Genomic DNA, 21,702 nt, shown 5'->3' with positions numbered 1-21,702 from the left:
AAAAAGTCATAGTATAGTATGTAAAAAAAGAAAAAGAAAAAAAAGGTAATAGTATATATAGCATGTCGGAAAATGTCACAGCTTAATATGTCAAAGTAACTCATGGTATGTACGTAAAAATCTCATACTATAGTATGTCAAAAAAGGTCATAGTAAAGTATGTCAGAAAACAAGTCATAGTAGTCTATAGTATGTCAAAAAAGTCATAGTAAAGTATTTTGAAAGAACAAAATCAAAAGTCATAGTATAGTATGTCGAAAAAACAAAAACAAAAAGTCATAGTATAGTATGTCGAAGAAATCCCCAAAAAAGGTTGTAATACAGCATGTCAAAAAAAACAAAAAAAGTCACAGATAGTATGTCAAAAAACGTCATAGTATAGTATGTGGTAGTATAGTATAGCTTGTCCAAAACAGTCTTGCTCAGGGAGACAATGTCTAACCTTTTGACTGTGCTTCTCCCCCTATCCATCCATCCATCCATCCATCCATCCATCCATCCATCCATCCATCCATCCATCCATCCATCCATCCATCGATACCGGATAAGCGGATAGACGGATGGAGGGTTGGAGGGATGGTCATAGAATAGGTCGAAGAAAATGTCATAAAAAGTCAAATGGATGTCAGTGTAGTATGTCATACAAATGCCATGAAAAAAACGCAGTAAAGTAAGTCGTGAAAATGTCATTGGATAGTATGCCACAAAAATGTCATGAAAAAGACATAATATCAGACATAATATTATAAAATGTCATACAACAAAAGTCACGTATGAGAGGGTCATAGAAAAAGTATGTTAAAAAAAAGGTCATAGTATAGCATGTGGAAAAAAAATCATAGAAAAGTCACAATATAGTGTGTCAAAAAGTCATAGTATAGTATGGCAATAAAAACATAAAAAGTCATACTATGGCATGTCAAACATAGTCATATTATATAGCATGTCGCAAAAGTCATAGTACTGCATGTGGGAAAAATGTAAAAAAAGTCATAACATGGTATGTCGCAAAAAAGTCATAATGTTGAAAAAAGTCATAGTATAGTACAGTATGTTGAAAAAATGTCAAAAAGTCATAGTATGGTCCATCCATCCATCCATGGTCGTCTGCTTAGCTGGTATGGGGTCGCAGGGGCAGCAGCTCCACCCGGGGACCCCAAACTTCCCGTTCCCGAGCCACATTAACCAGCTCTGACCGGGGGATCCCGAGGCGTTCCCAGGCCGGGTGGAGATATAATCTCTCCACCTAGTCCTGGGTCTTCCCCGAGGCCTCCTCCCAGTATGGTGTGTCCAAAAAAGTCATAAAAAAAGTCATCCACCTGGAAAACAAGATGTATGAGCCGCCCTGTGTTTCAGAGAGACCTGGCTCTGGTTTCCACCTCATCCGGCGGACCGGAACACAGCTTTTGGGGAAAATGAAAGGCGGTGGAATCTGCTTCTATTTAAATGAAGGTTGGTGTACAGCTGCTACAGTGCTGGGAAACATGTGCAGCCCTCACTTAGAGACTCTTTTTATAAACTGTAAGCCCTTCTGTTCTCCTTGTTTGTTATGGACAGAGTTGGTCAGAACCGCTAGCTGACCAATTCAATTCAATTCAATTCAATTTTATTTATATAGCGCCAAATCACAACAACAGTTATCTCACAGCGCTTTTCATAAAAGAGCAGGTCTAGACCAGATAACAGACATGGAGAAAAAACACCCGGACTCTCTCGTCATTATTTTGGGGGATTTTAACAGCACCCAACTCAATCAGGAACTCCCTAAATACAGACAGCATATCGAGATTCCCACCAGGGGCAAAAAAAACACTAGAGCACTGTAACACCATATTAAAGGATGCCTATCACGCCGTTTCTCAGGCAGCTCTAGGACTCTCCAACCACTGTCTGTTCCATCTCATCCTAACCTGCAATCAAAATCTAAAAACTTCCAAACCTGTGGTAAAGATTGAAAAGAAATGGACAAGGGAATCAAAGCTGGAGTTGAGGCTTGTTTTGACTGCACCAACTACAGCTACAGTCCTCAATGACCTCACTCACACTGGAACTTCTTACGTCAGTTTTTGGGAGGACATCTGTGTGCAAACCAAGACCTTCTGCACATACAACATCAGCAAACCATGGTTCACTCCTAATCTTAGGAAACTAGAGGCCTAAAGGAGTGGCCAGGAACAAGCTGACAAAGGAGATCAGGGTGGCCAAAAGAAGCTACAGTGAGAAGCTAAAAATAGCCTCTCGGCCAATGACCCTGCATCGGTTTGGAGAGACCTGCAAAAGATCACGGATTACAAGAGAGACCATCCCCCCACCCTGCAGAAAATCCCAGACTGGCTAACAACCTGAATAACTTTTACTGCAGGTTTGAAAAGCACCCATTATCACACCCCTCCCCCCACCTGTACTGAAGATCCGCGAGAAGGATGTGTGTCGGCTCTTTCAGAAGCAGGAGATCAAGAAGGCTCTAGGACCTGATGGTGTGTGTCCCCCTCTTGTCTGCAAGTCTGGGCTAAACAGCTGGTGCCAATCTTCACGTGGATCTGTAACCGGTCCCAGGAGCTGTGTGAAGTGCCCAAGGGGGTAAGCCTCTTTCCACAATGCGTACCTCCTATGGTGCCATTTTGATGCTAACAAGCCAACACCCGCCGTTAGCATCCCATTGACTGCTATTCATTTTGACACCACTTTGACAGTGAATAACTTTACATCTGAAGCGTTTAAAGACTCTATTTGGCCATTGTTTATTTCTAAATAACCATGACAATGTATAAAGGCTCCATTACCTTGTATCTCATGTTAAAAAAGTGCTTTTAATAACCTTCACTGGTCTCCGTCTAGAGCAACAGGATCTGTTGGTCCATTTCTTTAAATGTCTGTGGAAGTGCCCTCCTGCTTAAAATGCCCCCCATCCCCCCGAAAACCCTCCATTACAGGATTAAATGACTACAGGCCTGTTGCCCTGATGTCTGTGATCAATCCTTTGAAAGACTGGTGTGGAGGGACATGAAGGACATCACAGGACCCCTGCTGGACTCCCTGCAGTTTGCCTACAGGGCAAACAGGTCAGCAGATAATGCTGTCAATCTGGGACTGCAATACACCCTGCCCCACCTCGACTCCCCAGAATCCTGTTCGTGGACTTCAGCTCAGCGTTCAACCCCATCATCCCTAAACTCCTACATCCGAAGCTCACCCAGTTCTCAGTGACTGCCTCCACCTGTCAGTGGATTATCAGCTTCCTGGTTGACAGAGAGCTTGTCAGACTGGGGAGCATCTCATCCAAAACCCGGGTTAACAACATTGGCACCCCACAAGGGTGTGTCCTCTCCCCACTGTTCTTCTCCCTCTACACCAAAGGTCGTTTTATGGATGTGCGTGAACTCCATGCCGTAGCTAACACGTGTTTCTTTGCATCGTGGTGCATTTTACCACCAGAATGCTAGGAGGTGTGTGGTTTCCGGAGGGTCAATGCGACTCTTTGTTTACTTGTGCATTGGTCAGTATAGAATGTCATAAAAATAACATGAAAAAGACATAGTATAGTATCATAAAATATCATAAAAGTCATAGTATAGTATGTCATAAAAATGTCATAAAAAGTTGCATGGAGCCGGTTGGGGTGGTTTGGGAATCTGGTAAGGATGCCTCCTGGGTGCCTCCCTAGGGTGGTGTTCCAGGCACGTCCAGCTGGTAGGAGGCCTCGGGGAGGACCCAGGACTAGGTGGAGGGATTATATCTCCATCCTGGCCTGGGAACACCTCGAGATCAGAGCTGGTTGATGTGGCCCGGGAAAAGGGAAGTTCGGGGTCCCCTGCTGGAGCTGCTGCACCCGCAACCCGACACGGGTAAGCGGACGGAGATGGATGGATGGTCATAAAAAGTCATAGTATGTCATGAAAAAGGTCCTAAAAAATTATAGTATAGTATATTATAAAAGGTCATAAAAAAGTCATAATATGATCAGTTTCATCTAATGTCATAAAAAGTCATAGTATAGAATGTCATAAAAAGTCATAGTATAGAATGTCATAAAAAGTCATAGTATAGAATGTCATTAAAGGTCATAGTATAGTATGTCATAAAAACGTCATAGTATGCCATATAAAATGTATTTAAATAAACCTTATTAGAAAATGCACTATTCCTGCATTTTGTCCTTACCAGCCACCATTTGAGTGCTTCAGGGTCAAAGTTGTTGTGTCGGAGGAGGATGGGCTGCTGTTTGGGGTCATAGCGCTGGCTGAACCACTTTGACCCCCCCAGGTCGGAAATACAAGATTTGGTACAACCACACGACCTGAAAGAGGACGACACAGAACGGTCACGCACGGACAGAACACAGTATATTTCTGTGAACATTGTATTATAATACTCCAATGACAATGTGCAATTGTGACAATACTGCATTGGTAATAAAGTCTGTAAAAAAAACAGGTCCGGTATACAAAGGTCTACAAAGTCCATCCAGGTCCTGAACCAAGTGTCCCCTGTCTCTCATTTACCCCGTTACCCTGTGTATTTAGTCTTTGTGTTGCCCTTCTTGTGTCAGATCATTGTGTTGTTTTTCTTTTTTGGATTGCGTGTGTGGTGTCCTCCCAAATTGTCATAGTGTTGTTGATTTTTCAATTTTTGACTTGGATTATATGCTGGATTTCATTTTTTGCCTGCTTTTCCGGGACTCCTTTGGGATATTTTAGTATTACATCATCAACCTACTCCACTGCCTACCGTCTCTGCTTTTGGTTTCGCTCTTCTACGACGCCTCCTAACAACTTCTCTACAGGCCTCTCCTCGGCTTCAGGTGGGGTGGTGCCGGGAGGAGGGGAGGTCCTGGGAGGGTCAGGGGTCGGATCAGCAGGAGGTGCCGTGGTTTCAACTACTGCAAACACAAGCAGACTAAGAATCAGTGAAAACTGCATCGCAGGAGAGCTGCTATACTGTTACAGTATTATCTCTATGATCCAATCAAAACACTGCTGCTGATAATAATAATACTACAACTACTATTATCCTAATAACACTGCTAATATTTAATACAACTCATGCTAACACTATCATCTCTATGATACAATCAAAACACTGCTACTACTGCTAGTATTATCATAATAATACTGCTACTACTTAATACAACGCCTGGGAACCCTATTTACATCTCTAGTATACAATCAAACACTGCTACTACTAAAGATACTACTGCTACTATTATCCTAAAAATACTGCTACTACTTAATACTCCCACCAAAATGGAAAAATGTACTAAAATACTAGTGCTGCTACTACAGTTGATCTTGATGATACAATCACATCACTAAGCCTACTACTACTACTACTACTACTACTACTACTACTACTACAACAACTTTTAAAATCTCACATCCACAAAGCTAAGTTCGCAAAGTCCCTGATTTCCCTGATAATTACCTTTATTCCTAAGTACATTTTTACAAATTTGGTAAATATTGATCAAACTGTCATAGAAAAAGCTAAAGTTGTTCCAACTCTATTAGGCCATTTTGGCAATTTTCTTCATAACTTTTCTGCTACTTTTTTTTTAATTTTTTTTTTTTAGGGCTCTTTACCCTAGTGATAAGGACATCAGCTCCTCACCTGTCTCCCTGCTGGTGGGCGTGGCCCAGTTGATGGGCAGGGCTAAGGACAGAAGCAGAAAGTGTCTCCTCTGGATGCTCTGACTGGCGAGCATGAGGAAGAGGATGGCGGCAATCACCAGGGCAGCGCACAGCTTCCTCCTAAACAACATGGCTGGACGGACGATGAGTGGCCGGCGGCAAGAGGAAGGGTGCGTTGTTGAGCTGTCAATCAAACAGTCAGCCTGCTATGTCAGCATATTTGGACTGGGTCATCAGTTGTCATCTGGACATTTTCCGTTCTGTCATCTCTTCACTCAGCTTCATCTCCATGAAGCCTGAACTTTGTGTCCTGTGCACGTCGCTGCTTTCCGATGGCAACGGGATTTATAGCCACACCTGGGTCAGGCAGAAAGACAGTGGTATCAGTATCATAAAGAATGAGATTACATGTCATTTAGCTGCCGTTTTTATTCAAACCGACTTTCAGATAAGCGCTTTCAACCCAGAAGGTGCAAACTCTAGACAAGTAGTAAGGGCATGTGCATTATCTTTAAATAGGCAAAACTACAAAGAGCCATATGAATGTGCAGCTTCCAGAAATACAGTAAATTTACACTTTTTTATGTTTATCTGAGGTGTAGTTGGAAGAGAGGTGTAAAAAAAATATTAAAATAATCAGATTAAGTAGAAACTGTGTTCTCAAAATGAATTAAATAATTGTTTACATTATAGTACATTACAGAATTATAGTAAGGCAAGGCAAGGCAAGGCAGCTTTATTTGTATAGCACATTTCAGCAACAAGGCAATTCAAAGTGCTTTACACAAAATCAGTTAAACAGATAAAACACAAGTAAAAACAGTTAAAAATCACAAGCATTAAAAACCGGTAAAACACATGAATAGACAGTTAAAAACAAAGAGAAACATAAAACACAAGAATAAAATTTACAGTGCAGCATAAGAAATTTAAAGAAATGATTAGTCATTTAAAGAAAGGCAGCATCAAATAGAAAGGTCTTCAGCCTTGATTTAAAAGAACTGAGAGTAGCAGCGGATCTACAGGTTTCTGGGAGTTTATTCTGGGAGTTTATTAGTAAAAACCCCTGTAGATGCAGATGAATTTCACACTGTTGGACACATTAATGAAAACTATAAAAGCCAGACTCGGGATTTGGCTGTTGGACCGCTGCAGCGATTTATCACCGCGCTTTATGATGTTGGATAACTGAGACATGATGACTCAGTCGCTCTGCATTTACAGATCTGTTATGCACAACACACTAATTATCCATAATAAAATAATTATAACAGTAACATCAAATATTATCTATTAAATAAATGTAATCCCATCCCCCATTCTTAAATAGATGTCACAAAAAGTTTTATGATAAACTAATTATTATATGCATTATACATTTATGAACAGATTATACATATTGAACTATTTATGGTCTAAAAAAGTTATTTATAAAAAATTAAAACACCAATGATCCAAAAAAAAAGGAGTTTATAACAAACTAATGATCCAAAAAAGGATATTTATGGTTACTAATTATCCATTAAATATAACTCATGAACTATTTATAACACACTTATTATCCCTAAAAATGTATTATCCATTGCAAACACAGATGAAATCACCAAAGCTTCTTCTCACTCTGAGGAAACTCCAATCACAACTAGGAAACAGGAAACCAAAAACAGCACCACAAAGAAAATGAAGAATGTAAATTATAAACAGAAATGTTGCAGTTGATGTTGACTGAAGACTAAAAAACTAAAAAAAAGAAAGAAAAGATGACATCCTCAACAATTGCAAACACAGTGCCTTCTACCTTGATAAAGGAAGAGGAAACCAGCTTTTACGATTGTTGCTGATGAACGTAGTCCCCCTCTTTAACCCTCTTCCTCGCCCTCCTCTTCCTCACTCACCCCACCTCCCCTCTCCTCATGCAGGAATGTCTCCCTGCAGACAGACTCACTCTCTGAATACCAATCAGATCTGGATTCAGTTTAGCTTCTCCTGTTTCAGCTGTCGCTCTCCTCCTGTCTCCTCCAATTCTCTCTCTCTCTCTCTCTCTCTCTCTCTCTCTTTCTCCCTCCATGTGTGTGTGTGTGTGTGTGTGTTGGTTGTGTGTGTGTGTGTGTGTGGGTGGGTGTTTGCGAGTGTGTAGTCTGAATCAGCTGACCTGTACGTGTGTGTTTCTTCACTACTCTGTTACAAATTAAGTTTGTTGTAATTTCAACAACAACCACACACACACACACACACACACACACACACACCACACACACACACACACACACACACACACACAGCAAATAGCATTACTTTTCCTTCTACTAGCATAACAGATTCCGTAACACTTACTCAAGTGTGAATTGAATGTGTCACATTGTGTGTTTTAGGTAAGGTTAGAAGTTGAAAAAGATTTTTCCCCTTTGACTTCGACAAAAGAGGTTACATTTTTTTAACAAACACAGGGACACAAAATGTCCATCTGACAGTTAGCACAGAACGTGGTTCTTTCTGTAACATGTGTTTATGGGTTTGGGTGACGCGTAGGGTCTGCGCGGACGTCCGTGTACACCCAATTTCTTGTGACCATGCACGTTTTCGCAGCCTCTGAAAAGTTAACATGGCGACTATGCCTCTTAGCGACTGTGGGGTCCGCAGCTGAACGTGTACGCCACAGTTCTAGATTGAAATCGGGCCTTTACCAAAACCACTCGCAGAATCTCTGCAAATACTACCACACCTCCACAACCACTGTAACTGGGACTTTTACAAGAACAAGACCAGATGAGACGAGTCAGGACAAATACTGGTTGACACATCAACGCACTCAAACATATTTTGCTCTACCTGTACCCTCCCCGGGCTGGAAAGTTCAAAACTGTCAGGATAAAAGCCTGATAAGAAAGCTAAACTCCTGGATTAGCATCTGGATGTTAGCATGTTTGAACAGAGCTCGACTGTGTGCCGTGTGGACTGTTTAAACATGTCCTGGAACAAAGTTCACAACAGTGATAAGCTGGATGTTAAATGTTCCTTTCAACTTTTCCCAGACAAGATAATGATAAACCAATGATTAGCCAAGACACCCCCAAACACTCCTAATGTACGTCCGCAAAAAGACCATCGGTAATGCTGTTGAGTATTTAGAAAAACCCAAAAGAAAGTGGATTGAATGTCCTGGGTCTTGTACAGCCATAGACATGGCAAAACTATCCCATTTGCTCACATGCTGCATCTACAGCTAAATATTCATGCAAGTGGCTTGATTAAAAGTTACAAATACAGGGAGGAAGAAAGCTGGCCTGATTAATATTGTAGTTGTGTCAAATCGGCTCATTCAGCGTGTTTTCTGGTTTATGAAACTGACTTTTTTTTCCTGAGAGCGTTAAAGATGATACCTACGTGATTGCCCTAGCTCTCCTGAGACACTGTGTGAGGGTGGGTAGCGGAGTGGTATGTTGTGCTGTCTTTATGACCCTCTGCAGGTTCTTCCCGTCCGCCAAATTACAGTTGGCATGCCAAGCCAAAATGCAGTATGCCCGGGCGCTCTCTGCTGCATTAAAAAGCAATGTGGGACAGCTTGTCCACCAGGATGTTAGGAACAATGGTGTTGAATGATGGGAATTGTTGGGTTTCTGTAAATGACATCACAGAGTACAGTCTACACCTGTTCTTTTATGAGATAACTGTTGTTGTGATTTAGCGCTATTTAAATAAAATTGAATGCCAATTTGAAGTCTATGAACAGCATCCTGGCGTAGCTCCCTTGCTGCTCAGGGTGGCTAAGTGATGTGTGAAGAGCTATAACAATGGCGTCCTCCGTCCCACCCGCTAGTCAGCACAGCCACAGAGTACCCTCCAGAGTACACCATCCTGACCGGCTGCTTCACCTGGTGTCCCTGGAGCGTGAGTGTGCTGTGACTGGAGGTCTGTGGTGGCCGTGCAGCTGTGTGTGTATCTCAAAGTGGGAAAAGAAAATGTTCAATTCCTCAGCCAGGGATGGTGGTGACGGGTGTGGAGCCTTTGTAGTTGGTGACACCCCAAAAAATGGTGAGGGACGTTTTTTGTTCTGGTGGCCATCCACAGCTCTTGACGACCCGACTGTCATTGCCCTGACGATGATGAGACGGCCTACAGAGGAGGAGGTCAGAGTCCTGAAATCTGATTGTGGACTGTTACAGGAAGAGACGGGAGAACGACACGTCACCGTAAATGTGAGGTGGAGAGAGAGTTCAGATTCCTCAGGGTTCACATCAGTGAGTCTAGTCTGGTTCTCCTCTCGGACAGCACTGAGATAACGCTTGACAGCTTGCACCATATCTACCTATCTCCACTATCTATTATACAAGGTCGCTGTCGGTGGATCCGGTGCAAGATGATTGTAATAGGTAATGCAGACAAACTGCCTTCTTCTCAATTGCAACAACTTAAGCTCATGGGTATTGTACAGTCCCTGACAAAAGTCTTGTCGCTTGTGTACAAATTTACCTGAAGTGCCGCTGAAATATATTTCTAATCAAGATTTATTTACAAGAAATGGCTCATTTTAGTCTCAACAGCTTTTGTAATAATGTTTCAGTGCAAAAAGAAACTGTCAAAAAGTATTCTAATATTCACAGCTTGGTAAAGCCCATTGAGTCAACTTTTGCAAAGACATAAGTGTTGTCGCCTTGTCATATGAGCTTCACCTGGGACTAATAATGGATCAATTAGATCTCAGGTGTGTATAAAAACAACCCCAGTACACTAGACTTCACATCAACTGCAACTAGACATCTGCAAACATGCCTAAGATCCACCTGGACTAAAGTTTGGATTATCAAGAGGCTGAAGACCAGATCCACTGCTGATGTGGCAGACACCTTCAATGTGTCTCAGCGTCAAGTACAGAGGATAAAAAAAACATTTGAAGACACTGGAGTGTTTTTGACAAGCCCAGGTCAGGCAGACCCCGCAAGACACATGCTCGAGAGGACCGTTTGTTGGCTCGAAATCCAAGGCCAGCCATTTTCCACTGCAGCAGAGCTCCACGAGACCTGGTCCCCTGATCCTGTGTCAACTGAACGGTTTGTGGATTCTTTCTTGAAATGGCCTCCATGGTTGAATCAGTGCCCGGAAGCCGGCACTAAACAAAAGACTATTGAAAAACTGTGTGGCATTTGCCAAGGCAAAGCCTGTTAAAAGGATGGACGATGAGAGAAGTGGAAGAAAGTGGATTTTTCAGATGAAATTCTGTTGAATTACACCACAGTTGCCGCAAATATTGCAAGAGACCTACTGGAGCCCGCATGGTCCAAGATTCACCAGAAAACAGTGAGTTTGGTGGCGGAAAAACATGGTGTGGGGTTACATCCAGTATGGGGCTGTGCGAGAGATCTGCAGGGTGGAAGGCAACATCAGTAGTCTCAAATACCAAGAAATCTTAGCTACCTCTATATTCCCAACCATAAAAGAGGCCAAATTCTGCAGCAGGATGGTGCTCCATCGCATACTTCCATCTCCACTTCAAAGCTCCAAGGCAGAAGAAGATCAAGATGCTCCAGGATTGGCGGCCAGTCACCCGACATGAACATCAGGAGCTATGTGGGGTAGGATGAAAGAGAAGCATGAAGACCAAACCAAAGAATATTGATGAACTTGGGAGGCAGCAAGAAGCTTTCCTAGCTATTCCTGATGACTTATCATACATTGTATGAATCCTTGCCAAACCGCATGGATGCAGTCCTTCAAGCTCATGGAAATCATACAAGATATTAACTTTGCATCTCACAGACCACTATTTATTTGCTGACATATTTTAGTATTTGTAGTAAATTTGTTCAATTTATGTATAGTCGACAAAACTTTTGTCTTGCCAAAATTTGACCTGTCTTGATGTCTTGATGATAAATCTTGTTTCAGTGAAACTAATTTATTTCAGTGCATTGAACATCATTTGGGAGGGTTTTAGCTTTTCATATGAGCTATTTCTTACACCAATTGATTAATTAAAAGTCAGGTTAATAGCAGGTGTTTCTACAAAATAGAGAAGCGACAAGACTTTTGTCAGGGACTGTAGTAGAATCGTCCACCAAACTGACAGAAAAAAATTCAATTCGAAGGAAAAATGATTTAAACTGAAAGTTGAACATAAACTTGTAGTGTCATCCAGGCCACTCCTGAGTTTCTAAAGTTCAAAAGAAAACAAATGAGAATTCACAGGGGAGTATTAGAGAGACAGAGGACGGGTAATGAATCAGCTGAGTCACAGTATCTGTATGTTAGATTAGGATGTGTGTGTGTGTGTGTGGGGGGGGGGGTGACAGGGTTAAAGGTCATATTTCCTTTACAGAGAAAACCGTGTGAAAGCACTCCTTCCTGCCTTTCTCACTCCTTCTGCGATATCTCTGCTGACACCGGAATGGAAACCAGCTGCACTACTGATAGGAGAAAAGCAACAAGCTGAAAAATAACGACACCACAGAAGAAGATGGTGCCATTTACCCCACAGTCTGTCACAGTGATGACTAAAACCTTACCAAATTACAAAAAACATTTCCTCTCTTTCCAGATATGCCTTGATGCTTTCCGTTTAGGGTTTCCATTTAGGTCCAGGCTTTTTTCTGAGATTTCTGTCTCAGAGTAGGCGCTCCACGATTTTTGGCCATGACCAAATGATAAATGTGAGTATCATGTCATTATTAATTAATATATAATCGTGACTGACAAGATGACCGATAAACAAACATAAACAAAAGAATTGAGAACATTGTTGGTTTCCACAGAGTTTACTAAAAAGACTCACTTTAAGGTGTTGTTGTTTATGCTATTGGCCATCTTGTCAGATAGGTCTAGACCGTACTCTATAATTTACTCTAGAAATTTTAGGACCCAACAATTCTAGTAATAAGTAAGCGTTTAGTGCGACAGTGGCGAGGAAAACTGTACAACTGTACAACTCCTCACTAGGGGGGAAGAGGAAATAGGGCAGAGCGGACAATATATACATACATACATACATACATACATACATACATACATACATACATACATCCATCCAGTACACATACAGTACATATACATACATACCTACATACAGTACACATACAGACATACATGCATGCACACATGGACTTAAATTCACACCTGGTCACTTTATCACTTTAACACTGGACTCAACACTGACACTTAAATAATAATTTATGGTCTTTTCTTTGTTTTTTGACGAATGTTCTTATTGTTGTTATTATTATTGTTATTTTCTTGTCCTATACTGTCTTTTTTTATCTATTTTTTACTTATTTTTCCTTGCTAAAACTGCTGCTGGAACTTTCAATTTCCTCGCGGGAGTCATCCCAAAAGGATCAATAAAGAGAAGTCTAAGTCTAAACTCCCTTTTAGGAAGAAACATTAGACAGACCCAGGCTCTTGGTAGGCGGTGTCTGACGGTGCCGGTTGGGGGTGTAATGAATAGTGGCAATAACAGTCACAATAAAAGATAATGAAACTATGACTAAAAACAGTAGTTGTAGTAGTTCATGGCATAGCAGGGTGTAACAGGGCATAGCAGGATGTGTAGCAGGACCACGGCGACAGCTGCAACCCTAATCCAAGGGAACATGCTGGGGGGAAAAGAACATAAGGACTCTGGGAAATAAACTCCCCAGAGTTCAAGGTAACAGTGCAAATTATGGATTTTTAAAACAATAATGCTACAATTTACAGTGTAAGTTAAAGGATTTTCCAAGTGTTTCAATGGATTATGTCTAATGTCAAATGTACATTGAGAGTTAATAGAGACTGTTACCATATATTATTGATATGGTAAATGAATCTGTCGACTGTGACGAGAAGCGGGTGTGCCGGGTTGACCCTGTGGGTGATGCAAACATTCACCTGGTGCATCAGAAAATATATTTGAGGGTTGCTACTTGTGCAGTTTACAGCATAAGTTCTCTGAGAATCTCTTTCATATCCAAGCCAAATTGGTATTGTAATTGGAAATTCCCTAACCTGATCAATATTAGAAAATGTAATCAAATCGGGACCATGGGAATCAGAATCCAATCAATTTGGGAACTCATTGGCGATACCCATCCCTATGCATTTGTACTGTTCACTAATACTAGGCCCGGCCCAGATGTGTCATTTGCACCCTTACCACCTGCTGACAGCTGACCCTCTGCCGCTGAACGTAAACATTTTCAACGTGATCTCTTCCGGAGTGTTAGCCGAGTGCGGTGTCACCTCTATTGAGCTCGGGCCTCCTGCAGCTGCAGACACAGCTGCAGCTGCTGGTTTATCTCCTTTCTCCTGTTCCATTCTCACAACTGACTGTAAGTTATGTTTTTACTTTGTAACAGATGGTACTTGAAATGTAGCAAAGTATGATCCTCGTGATATAAAGTACTTAGAGCAACACTAAAGCACCTTTCCTGCTTCGGTCCCCCTACAGGTTTGAAGTGGAAGTGTCCATTACTGCTGTCGTAATGTCTCATTGGAACTACAGATCCTCTACCCGATTTGGCAAGCTGGCATAATGTAATGTAATAGGCAGTTCTGCTCCAACCTAGACTAGCAAAAGTACAACGCCCTGAAACAGTAAAATAATAAGAAAAGAGGAAATACAGGATAAGGGCAGGGTCTCTGCAGATAGACACCGTCACACACTACTAGTGAGCCATAAGTAATGTTTAAGAGGGATCACTTTTTTATCAGTCTATACAGTAAATTGTTTTTTTCCATCCTACTCACTGAGCCACGAAGGATGTAATTACAAAAATGTTTCCAGGCCCTGACGAGACCGACTGTTACAGGGACTTAAAAAAAAACTCAACGTCTTCTAGTCGAGTTATTTGCATGCACACATGTAAAGTTGCACAGAAAACATGTTAAAATGTTATGCTGCTGCAGCTGTCAGAAGACAATTTGCAGCTGAGTGTTCGGTAAAACCATTTAGTGAGGAACGGCGTGACTCACTCTCTCTAAGGAGTCATCCGTCTGCTAAACGTCTGTGTAAGATTCATGGCACGACAGACTTGGTGTTTTGTTTTGTCATAAAACAGTGACAAAACAAACTGAAATATGTTGAAATCGAGTTTGCTTTTAGGAACTGTTCAAATCCCTTGTTTGTGTACACACGTACTTAGCTAATAAAGCTGATTCTGATACATAGAACCAAATATTTTTACTGTATTTAATGAGAATGTCTACGTTATCTGCTGGTCCTACAATAGTTTAATACAAAGCATAAATACTAGGCTACTATAGATATATTTTTTGTCATACAGTAAGTGTTCCAAATGTATTGGGATTCTTCCTCTGCTTAAGTTTCCATGAAGACGGCCAAAACAGGTCATTGTTATTTCTGTCAAGTGTCGCTGACCAGGAGCCGTGTGGAAAATGTGTCGAGCTGAAGCTTTAAATGGAGCTCTGAATGGTTAAAAAGGACCAAAGGAAAAAGTTACGCACGCATGCACAGACACACACACACAGACTTTTAAATAGTGAATTAAAAAACTACTCAGAAAGACACTCGGTGCCTTTAAAATGCTGACTCAGACTCTTGCAGTACATGCTATCTGAGACTCTTGACGTTTCCTTTATTTTCTACATATTTTCTATATAAATAAGATTTGTAGTAGACTTGATTCCAATGAATTGACAGACTGGGTAAACCCCGCCCACTCTGCCGGCGATTTGATTTCCCCCTGCAGCTCAGTCTGGAAAGATAAGACAAGATAAGAAAACCTTTATTCTTATCTTATCTTTCCACACCTGAAACCTGCAATTTAATTCTCCTGCTTCAATCCACAATTTTGCGGGAATAAATCACAAACGGGCTTATCTACCTGACGCACTATTGGCTAGTTTAACATGGTGTCGACAGAAGCGACCAATAAGTGTACATATGTACGATTTGGATATTTTAGTGCTGATGGCGTTTTCTTTTCTTCATCAGCCTTACCCGATTTTCTTGAGCCGATATCGCTTTTGCGCCCTCAATTTACATCATAAAAATGTAAACCCTGCCACACTGGATTTGTTTTCAGAACCTGCTCTGCCATTTCTTTAAAAATAATAATCAAAAACACAGATCGGTGTCACTTCTGCAATCATCTTCTGTTCAAATGGTCATCAAGTGCATGAGGGCACTGCAAATGGTTAACTATGCAAGGGTGAGAGGCTTTCATCAACATGTACAACACAGCCTTGAGGATGCATGGCTTGCTGTCATTATAAGACAGATATGATCAGGTCATCACAAAATGTCCTTTGCCAACACATTATAATAATTTAAGAAAACCTGAAAATAAATAAAGCCATTTAAATTAAAAGAACTGATTTGTAATTTAAGGTGCTAGTGGTGGAGGGGCAGTTCATGGTCTGCACGTGAGCACAGAGCTGCCTGAGGACGCCTGTCTGCCGGGCCTGGCTGGTTGCCTGGCGCCGCGGAGTGACGTGAAGGTACAACATCAAATCAAAAGAGGGGGAAGGAGGATAAGTGGGCCTGCTCTGCGCTGTGACAGTGGCACTTGAACGCAGCGCCACTCACACAGACAGGTCACAACTTTGATGAAACTGCAGCGCTGCAATCTGGAGAGAAACTAAAGTATCCATCTCATTACACTGGTAATGATCAATATCAATACCAACAATGGTATTGATATTATCAATATTTGGATTGAGCCGCCCATCACTATTGCTTGACGCTTGTCTCACACAGCCATACATTACTCCACAGCACAGCAGAGTAGCGAATGTTAGTTGCTGGCTATAATGACAGTCATAGAAGCCCATGCTCACGTGGGGCTCTGCACCCAACTGACATACACACTTTCTCGGCTTAGAATAGCTTAGAATGTGGGTCTTTAGCGGTCGTAGAAACTGCTAAAGACCCACAACCTCGCCATCCTCTCCACCCGACCGACAGACACACTTCCGCTGTTTAGAATTACAGCAGGAACTACTACAAATACCTTGCCATCCTTCTCCACCCGACTAAAATACACACTTTATTGGCTAAAATTACGGCAACAATTGCTATCCACACTGCAATCTCATGCTCTGAACTGTCTCAATCTTTCAAATACATCACCCATATTTTTTGTTACGTCTGGTCACGCAACTTTTTAGAAACATGCTGAGGTTTTTTTAGGTTGGGTGGAATCTGTCTTTGTTGATCCTGTTTGTTGGTTTGCTGCTTCCATGGCTGTCCTACAGCTGTAGTGCGCTGGGTTTACATTTTGACAGATCTGGCAACCCGGCCCGGCTGTCCAAATAGGCATATCAACACACAGGCCAAAACACAGAAACAACAGAAATTCCTTAATGGAATAGAAATTTCAAAAGGAGAAAATACTGGCATTAGCATTGTTGTCAGAAAAGATTTAAAGAAGTATTTCAACTTAGCTTGTTTCCTTATATCTGATGACGCATTTGGGTCATTTTGGGATTTAATACGGTAAATATATTACATGTTGCACCTTTAAACTGAATTGAATCTTAACCATCCGTTCAACAAGAGTTCAGATTTAGCATCAGGCATCTTTAATTATATCTGGCCAAATACAGAGAAGGAGGGTTGACTCGCAGACCACACAACCTGTCTATATAATTATGTATCCGGTTTTAGATCAAGCTAAATATCCGAAACACAGGGTCACTCATCACATCGAGCACTACAGTTACTTATAAACACACACACACACATATATGAACTGTTCACCACAAAGCAAAATGCACAAATAAATAAGGAAGTCATGAATATTAATGTGTGTGTCTGTTAATTAGTGTGTCTGTGTCTAATTGTAAGAATACTACAGAAAGAGGAAAATAAGGTTAAAAACAGACCCAACAGAGACACACTACACAACAAAATGATCAGTGTCAAAATAGTGATAGCGTGCGATAATATAAGTACAACAAACTGCAAGTATCTCAGTAAAATGGGGAAGTTAAAATTAAAGCGATATTAATAATACAGTGGAATACAGTGAAGTCTAAATTGACCCAACTGTGTGAACCACAAATACACTATAGAAATATTACAGGTTCTTATAGTACACAGAAATAATATTATAGAACTACTATGGGAGATTATGTTGTGGTATATTAAGATCAAAAACTACAATCCACAGACACAATACACCGGAGTACTATTGAAGAAACTGGCTGAAGTACAGTATTGTTCTATGAGATTATACGATAATACTAGTCTAGTACATAAAGTTAACACTACATGCATACTGTAGGTATTTCTATAATGGTTAAAGTATTGAAGATTTAATAACAGTAAAATCAAGACAGACATTTAGAAGACATTTACAATTAAAAACTAAGTAAATAGATAAGTACTATAAAAAAGATGCCTAAATGTGGTATTTAGTCAGGTTTTGTGAACCACAGAAATATAGAAAGTATGATGTTATATAAGAACACTGTGAGAATAGTGTATAGATCATAGATTACAGTGCAGTAAATTGCATTTTAAAAGGCCAGCTATGTTCCACAGACACATTGAAATAGTATAAATAGCCTAGGCTACTATAGAAACAACTGACAGACCAACTAACATTACATGAGTCGAGTATTATGAAGCTGTAAAATAAGCTACAACGAACTAACGGTAAACTAAGACACACTGTAATGAAGTTGGCCTACAATAAGGTAACCACAGTGAGTAGCTTGTAGCTAACGGAAATTACATGAACCACAAACAGCAGAGACATAACAGTGGTACCGTGGTGGTGGAGACGTCTCACTTTTAAACAATATTACAGAAATGCTAGCCTATAGGAGATGTCATTAAGGTCTCCACGCACTCAACGGACACAATACAGAAACACCATACGAATATTACAAGAATGTCATGGGAAGTTGTTAGTGAAAGTAACGTCGTAGAGACAGAAAGTCTGAAGACAGTTTGTCCCCCCCTCCTCGTCCCTTCCTTCTCTCTTTCTTATCTGTCACGAGCACCTTTTATTTTACACACAAAACTACAACAACCAACCAGAAAGAAGAGCGGAGCAGCCTGAGGACAAGCCGCAGCAAAATGAGCTGAAAACTGCATGAAGTTTGGTGGAAACTTTCTCGAAGTGTCCAAGCAAGTTTCTACCAAGCTGCAACACACACGCGCACACGGAGCTTTATCAGGGTGTACCAGACAAGCAGTGACCCGAGATACAGCCGGTTAAAAGGCACAAAACTACGTTTAGAAGACACAAGATGACTCACATGAAGAAGCGGCGTTCCGTTGGTTCTCTTCTTCTCTTTGTGAAGCTGCAGAGTTCGGACTGATGATGCGGAGCTGAGTCGCCCCGCCCACCGGGGGCGAGGAGAGGGGATTTCTTTCATTTGGAATGTGGGTTTTCAGTTTATCAAGATTCAGTTTAAAAGGAATGCAGACTATGCAAAATTTCACAGGTAGTCACAAATCTCTTATTTGAAGTGTTTTGCGCTACAATTTCACAACATGGTATGGCAGCCCACCAGTAAAGCAGCTGGCAAGGGTCAATCAGAAAATTAATCAGAGAGCCTTTATCAGTTGTGATATTCAGTGATGTTTTTACAAACTGCAGGATGAGATAAAGACAATGTCACCTTTTGTGGACAATACAGTTTGCTATTTTGAAATGCTCTTCTGGCTCCACTGTGGGCCCTTTATTCCTCCTCCACTGTCAGCTGATATCTGAATCTTGCTCCTTGAGTCTCCATGTCAATAATCTGAATTTTTGTCATTTTTTTGAAAAAGGTTCAGGGTGAACTCTCTCTCATTAACACTTCAGATCCCTGTTGTGTTTCCATACGGCCTGTCTTGACATGTCTTAACATCTTCTACACTTCTTACATTCTGTAGTGTACGTACTGTATGTTCCAACCAGTCTGTGCGTTTCTATGGCCATATAGTCTCTTCTCTGCTTCTCCTCATAGTCGTCAGATTAATTTACCGTATAATCAATAATATAATAAAACTAGAGGGAGGCAGGGCAGTACAGCCCGACCAGGCTCCTTTCTTTACCCTGTCTCTCTTAGTTATGCTGTAATAGTTTTAGACTGCTGGGGGACTTCCTTCCTTTGACACACTGAGCTTTTCTTTCCTTTATCTTTCCATTTGTGTTGATCCATGTCCCAGAAATGCTTGTTACTAACCTAGCTCTGGGGAGTCATTCCCCGGAGTCCTTATGTTCTTTTCCCCCCAGCATGTTTCCTTGGATCAGGTTGGCTCCAAAATCATGGTTACAGCTGTCGCCGTGGTCCTGCTACACTGTGTCCTGTGATGCCCTGCTACGTCCTGCTGTGCCTTGTAATGCCGTGCAGTGCCCTACTACGCCATGAACTACAAACTACTATATTTTGTAGTCACGGTTTCATTGTCTTTTACCGTGACTGTTATTTCTACTCTACATTTTAACCCCAACCAGCCCCGTCAGACACCGCCTACCAAGGTCCTGGGTCTGTCCCAGGTTTCTCCCTAAAAGGGAGTTTTTCTTTGCCACTGTTGCTTGCTCTGGAGGGAAGTACTAGAACTGTTGGGTAAATTCTGGAGTGTGGTCTAGACCTACTCTATCTCTATAGTGTCTTGAGATAACTCTTGTTATGAATTGATACTATAAATACAATTGAATTGCATTGAATTAAATATATTTAAAGAATAGTAGTCCAATGCCTCAATATAGCATATGTCACATAGCCTACAGTAGGCTAGATATGGATATATTGTTCATTATTTTAATTAGACATCCATCCTGTATGTCAGCCAGTGCATGTACTGCATACCTTTCTACATCACTATATAAACTCTGTAGCATTTTTGCCGGCTAGCAACTGGCTAATGCTACATGGAAGTTCACAGAAAGAAAACTCGTGGGATTAAATAACAAATAGCAAAATTATAATGAAAGATAAATAAGGAAAACAAATAGTTTTAAAAAGGTATTTCAACATATTAACAGTGGTAAAACAAGAAATAAAAAGCCATTTGCTAAATGTGAATAAAGGTTAAGGTAATATGCTTTGTATTCCATTTGAGTTAATAATCAATATTAGTTGTTGTATTGTGTTTTTATGTAATTAGTTATAGTTTTGATTTGTTTGATGACATGTTACAGGTGTAGTGGTGAACATATTTGACAGAAGCAGGTGAATTTCAGATTTTATTTCCAGCTTTAACAGTAACATACCATTAATAATCTCATGTAACTACAGAGTATTACAGAGTACTAACAGAGTAATCATCACAGTAAGTGACCATCGGGTTAGTAACAAAGATGTTTGTTAGTCACAGTAATGTTTTAAGCCACTTACATTGCATATAAAGAGCATTCCCATCAATAAATGTTTCGTCACATTCCAGCAGCATCATTGAAGTTGAAGGCAATAACAGCAAAGTCACTTTAAAGCTGCGGTTGGTATCTTTCATAAATAATAATGTTTTTTTTTTTTTTAATTATTGCTCAAAGCGTCACTAAATCCTGACAGTACAATGGATAAATAAGTGGAAAAAATGATCACATTCTTCTGTGGGTGGTGCTTGGTTTTGGCTCGACTGTTGTCAACATGGTGGGCGGGTCATAAACATTCCCATTTTACAGCCAAACGTCCCACCAAAATATGTTTATGAATACATATGAGGCGAGAATTTGGCAATGTTGAAACAGAATCTTGATTTATACGTGATCGGCGCTGCTTAGTGCCTCTAATTGCTTGTTTTTGTTACAGAAACTTACAAATGGAATGGAAAATGAAAACTTACAAATGCCATTAGGAGCATTTAGGGCAAGGCAGAGGAACAGGATTTTCAATCTGCCTCATGTCATACTGTCAGGAATAAGGATATAGTGACAGTTTCAGAAAATGGGAAAAACATTTCTATAAAAGATACCAACTGAACCTTTAACATTGTGTTCGTAACGTGGATATTACAAAATGTAGAAGCAATATCATGTCATTTTTAGTAAATAAACTAATATGGCCATTTACCTATTAACAGTTAAACATACAGTACATATTAACCTGGAGTGTCTTTGTCCTGTGGGGCAGCAGAGTGTGTCAAACTGAGTCAAACATAGAGCGAGCGCACTCTACAGGAGCTCAGCTGTATCACAGATGGGGG

At 40.8% G+C, this 21,702-nt stretch overlaps 1 protein-coding gene across 2 annotated transcripts in view; it reads right to left on the bottom strand.

Annotated features, from left to right (window-relative positions):
- st3gal8 (ST3 beta-galactoside alpha-2,3-sialyltransferase 8) overlaps positions 1-18,903 on the bottom strand; it is a 26,271-nt gene extending 7,368 nt beyond the window's left edge. The window contains exons 1-4 of one of the 2 annotated variants that reach the window (XM_032514799.1): positions 18,825-18,903; positions 5,608-5,984; positions 4,729-4,879; positions 4,162-4,297 (exon numbers count right to left, since the gene is read on the bottom strand). In XM_032514799.1, coding sequence (XP_032370690.1) covers positions 4,162-4,297; positions 4,729-4,879; positions 5,608-5,758 — 438 coding nt within the window. In that variant the 5' untranslated portion in view covers positions 5,759-5,984; positions 18,825-18,903. Of the gene's footprint in view, positions 1-4,161; positions 4,298-4,728; positions 4,880-5,607; positions 5,985-7,425; positions 7,545-18,824 lie in introns of those variants that run through there. The other variant, XM_032514800.1, reaches the window with a different exon arrangement.
- Between the last annotated feature and the right edge of the window lie 2,799 nt (positions 18,904-21,702).

The sequence above is a fragment of the Etheostoma spectabile genome, chromosome 4 (assembly GCF_008692095.1).
Source record: "Etheostoma spectabile isolate EspeVRDwgs_2016 chromosome 4, UIUC_Espe_1.0, whole genome shotgun sequence".
NCBI classification, from domain to species: Eukaryota; Metazoa; Chordata; class Actinopteri; order Perciformes; family Percidae; genus Etheostoma; species Etheostoma spectabile.
Note: the sequence above shows the minus strand (reverse complement) of the source record. Positions and strands in the feature narration are given on the sequence as shown.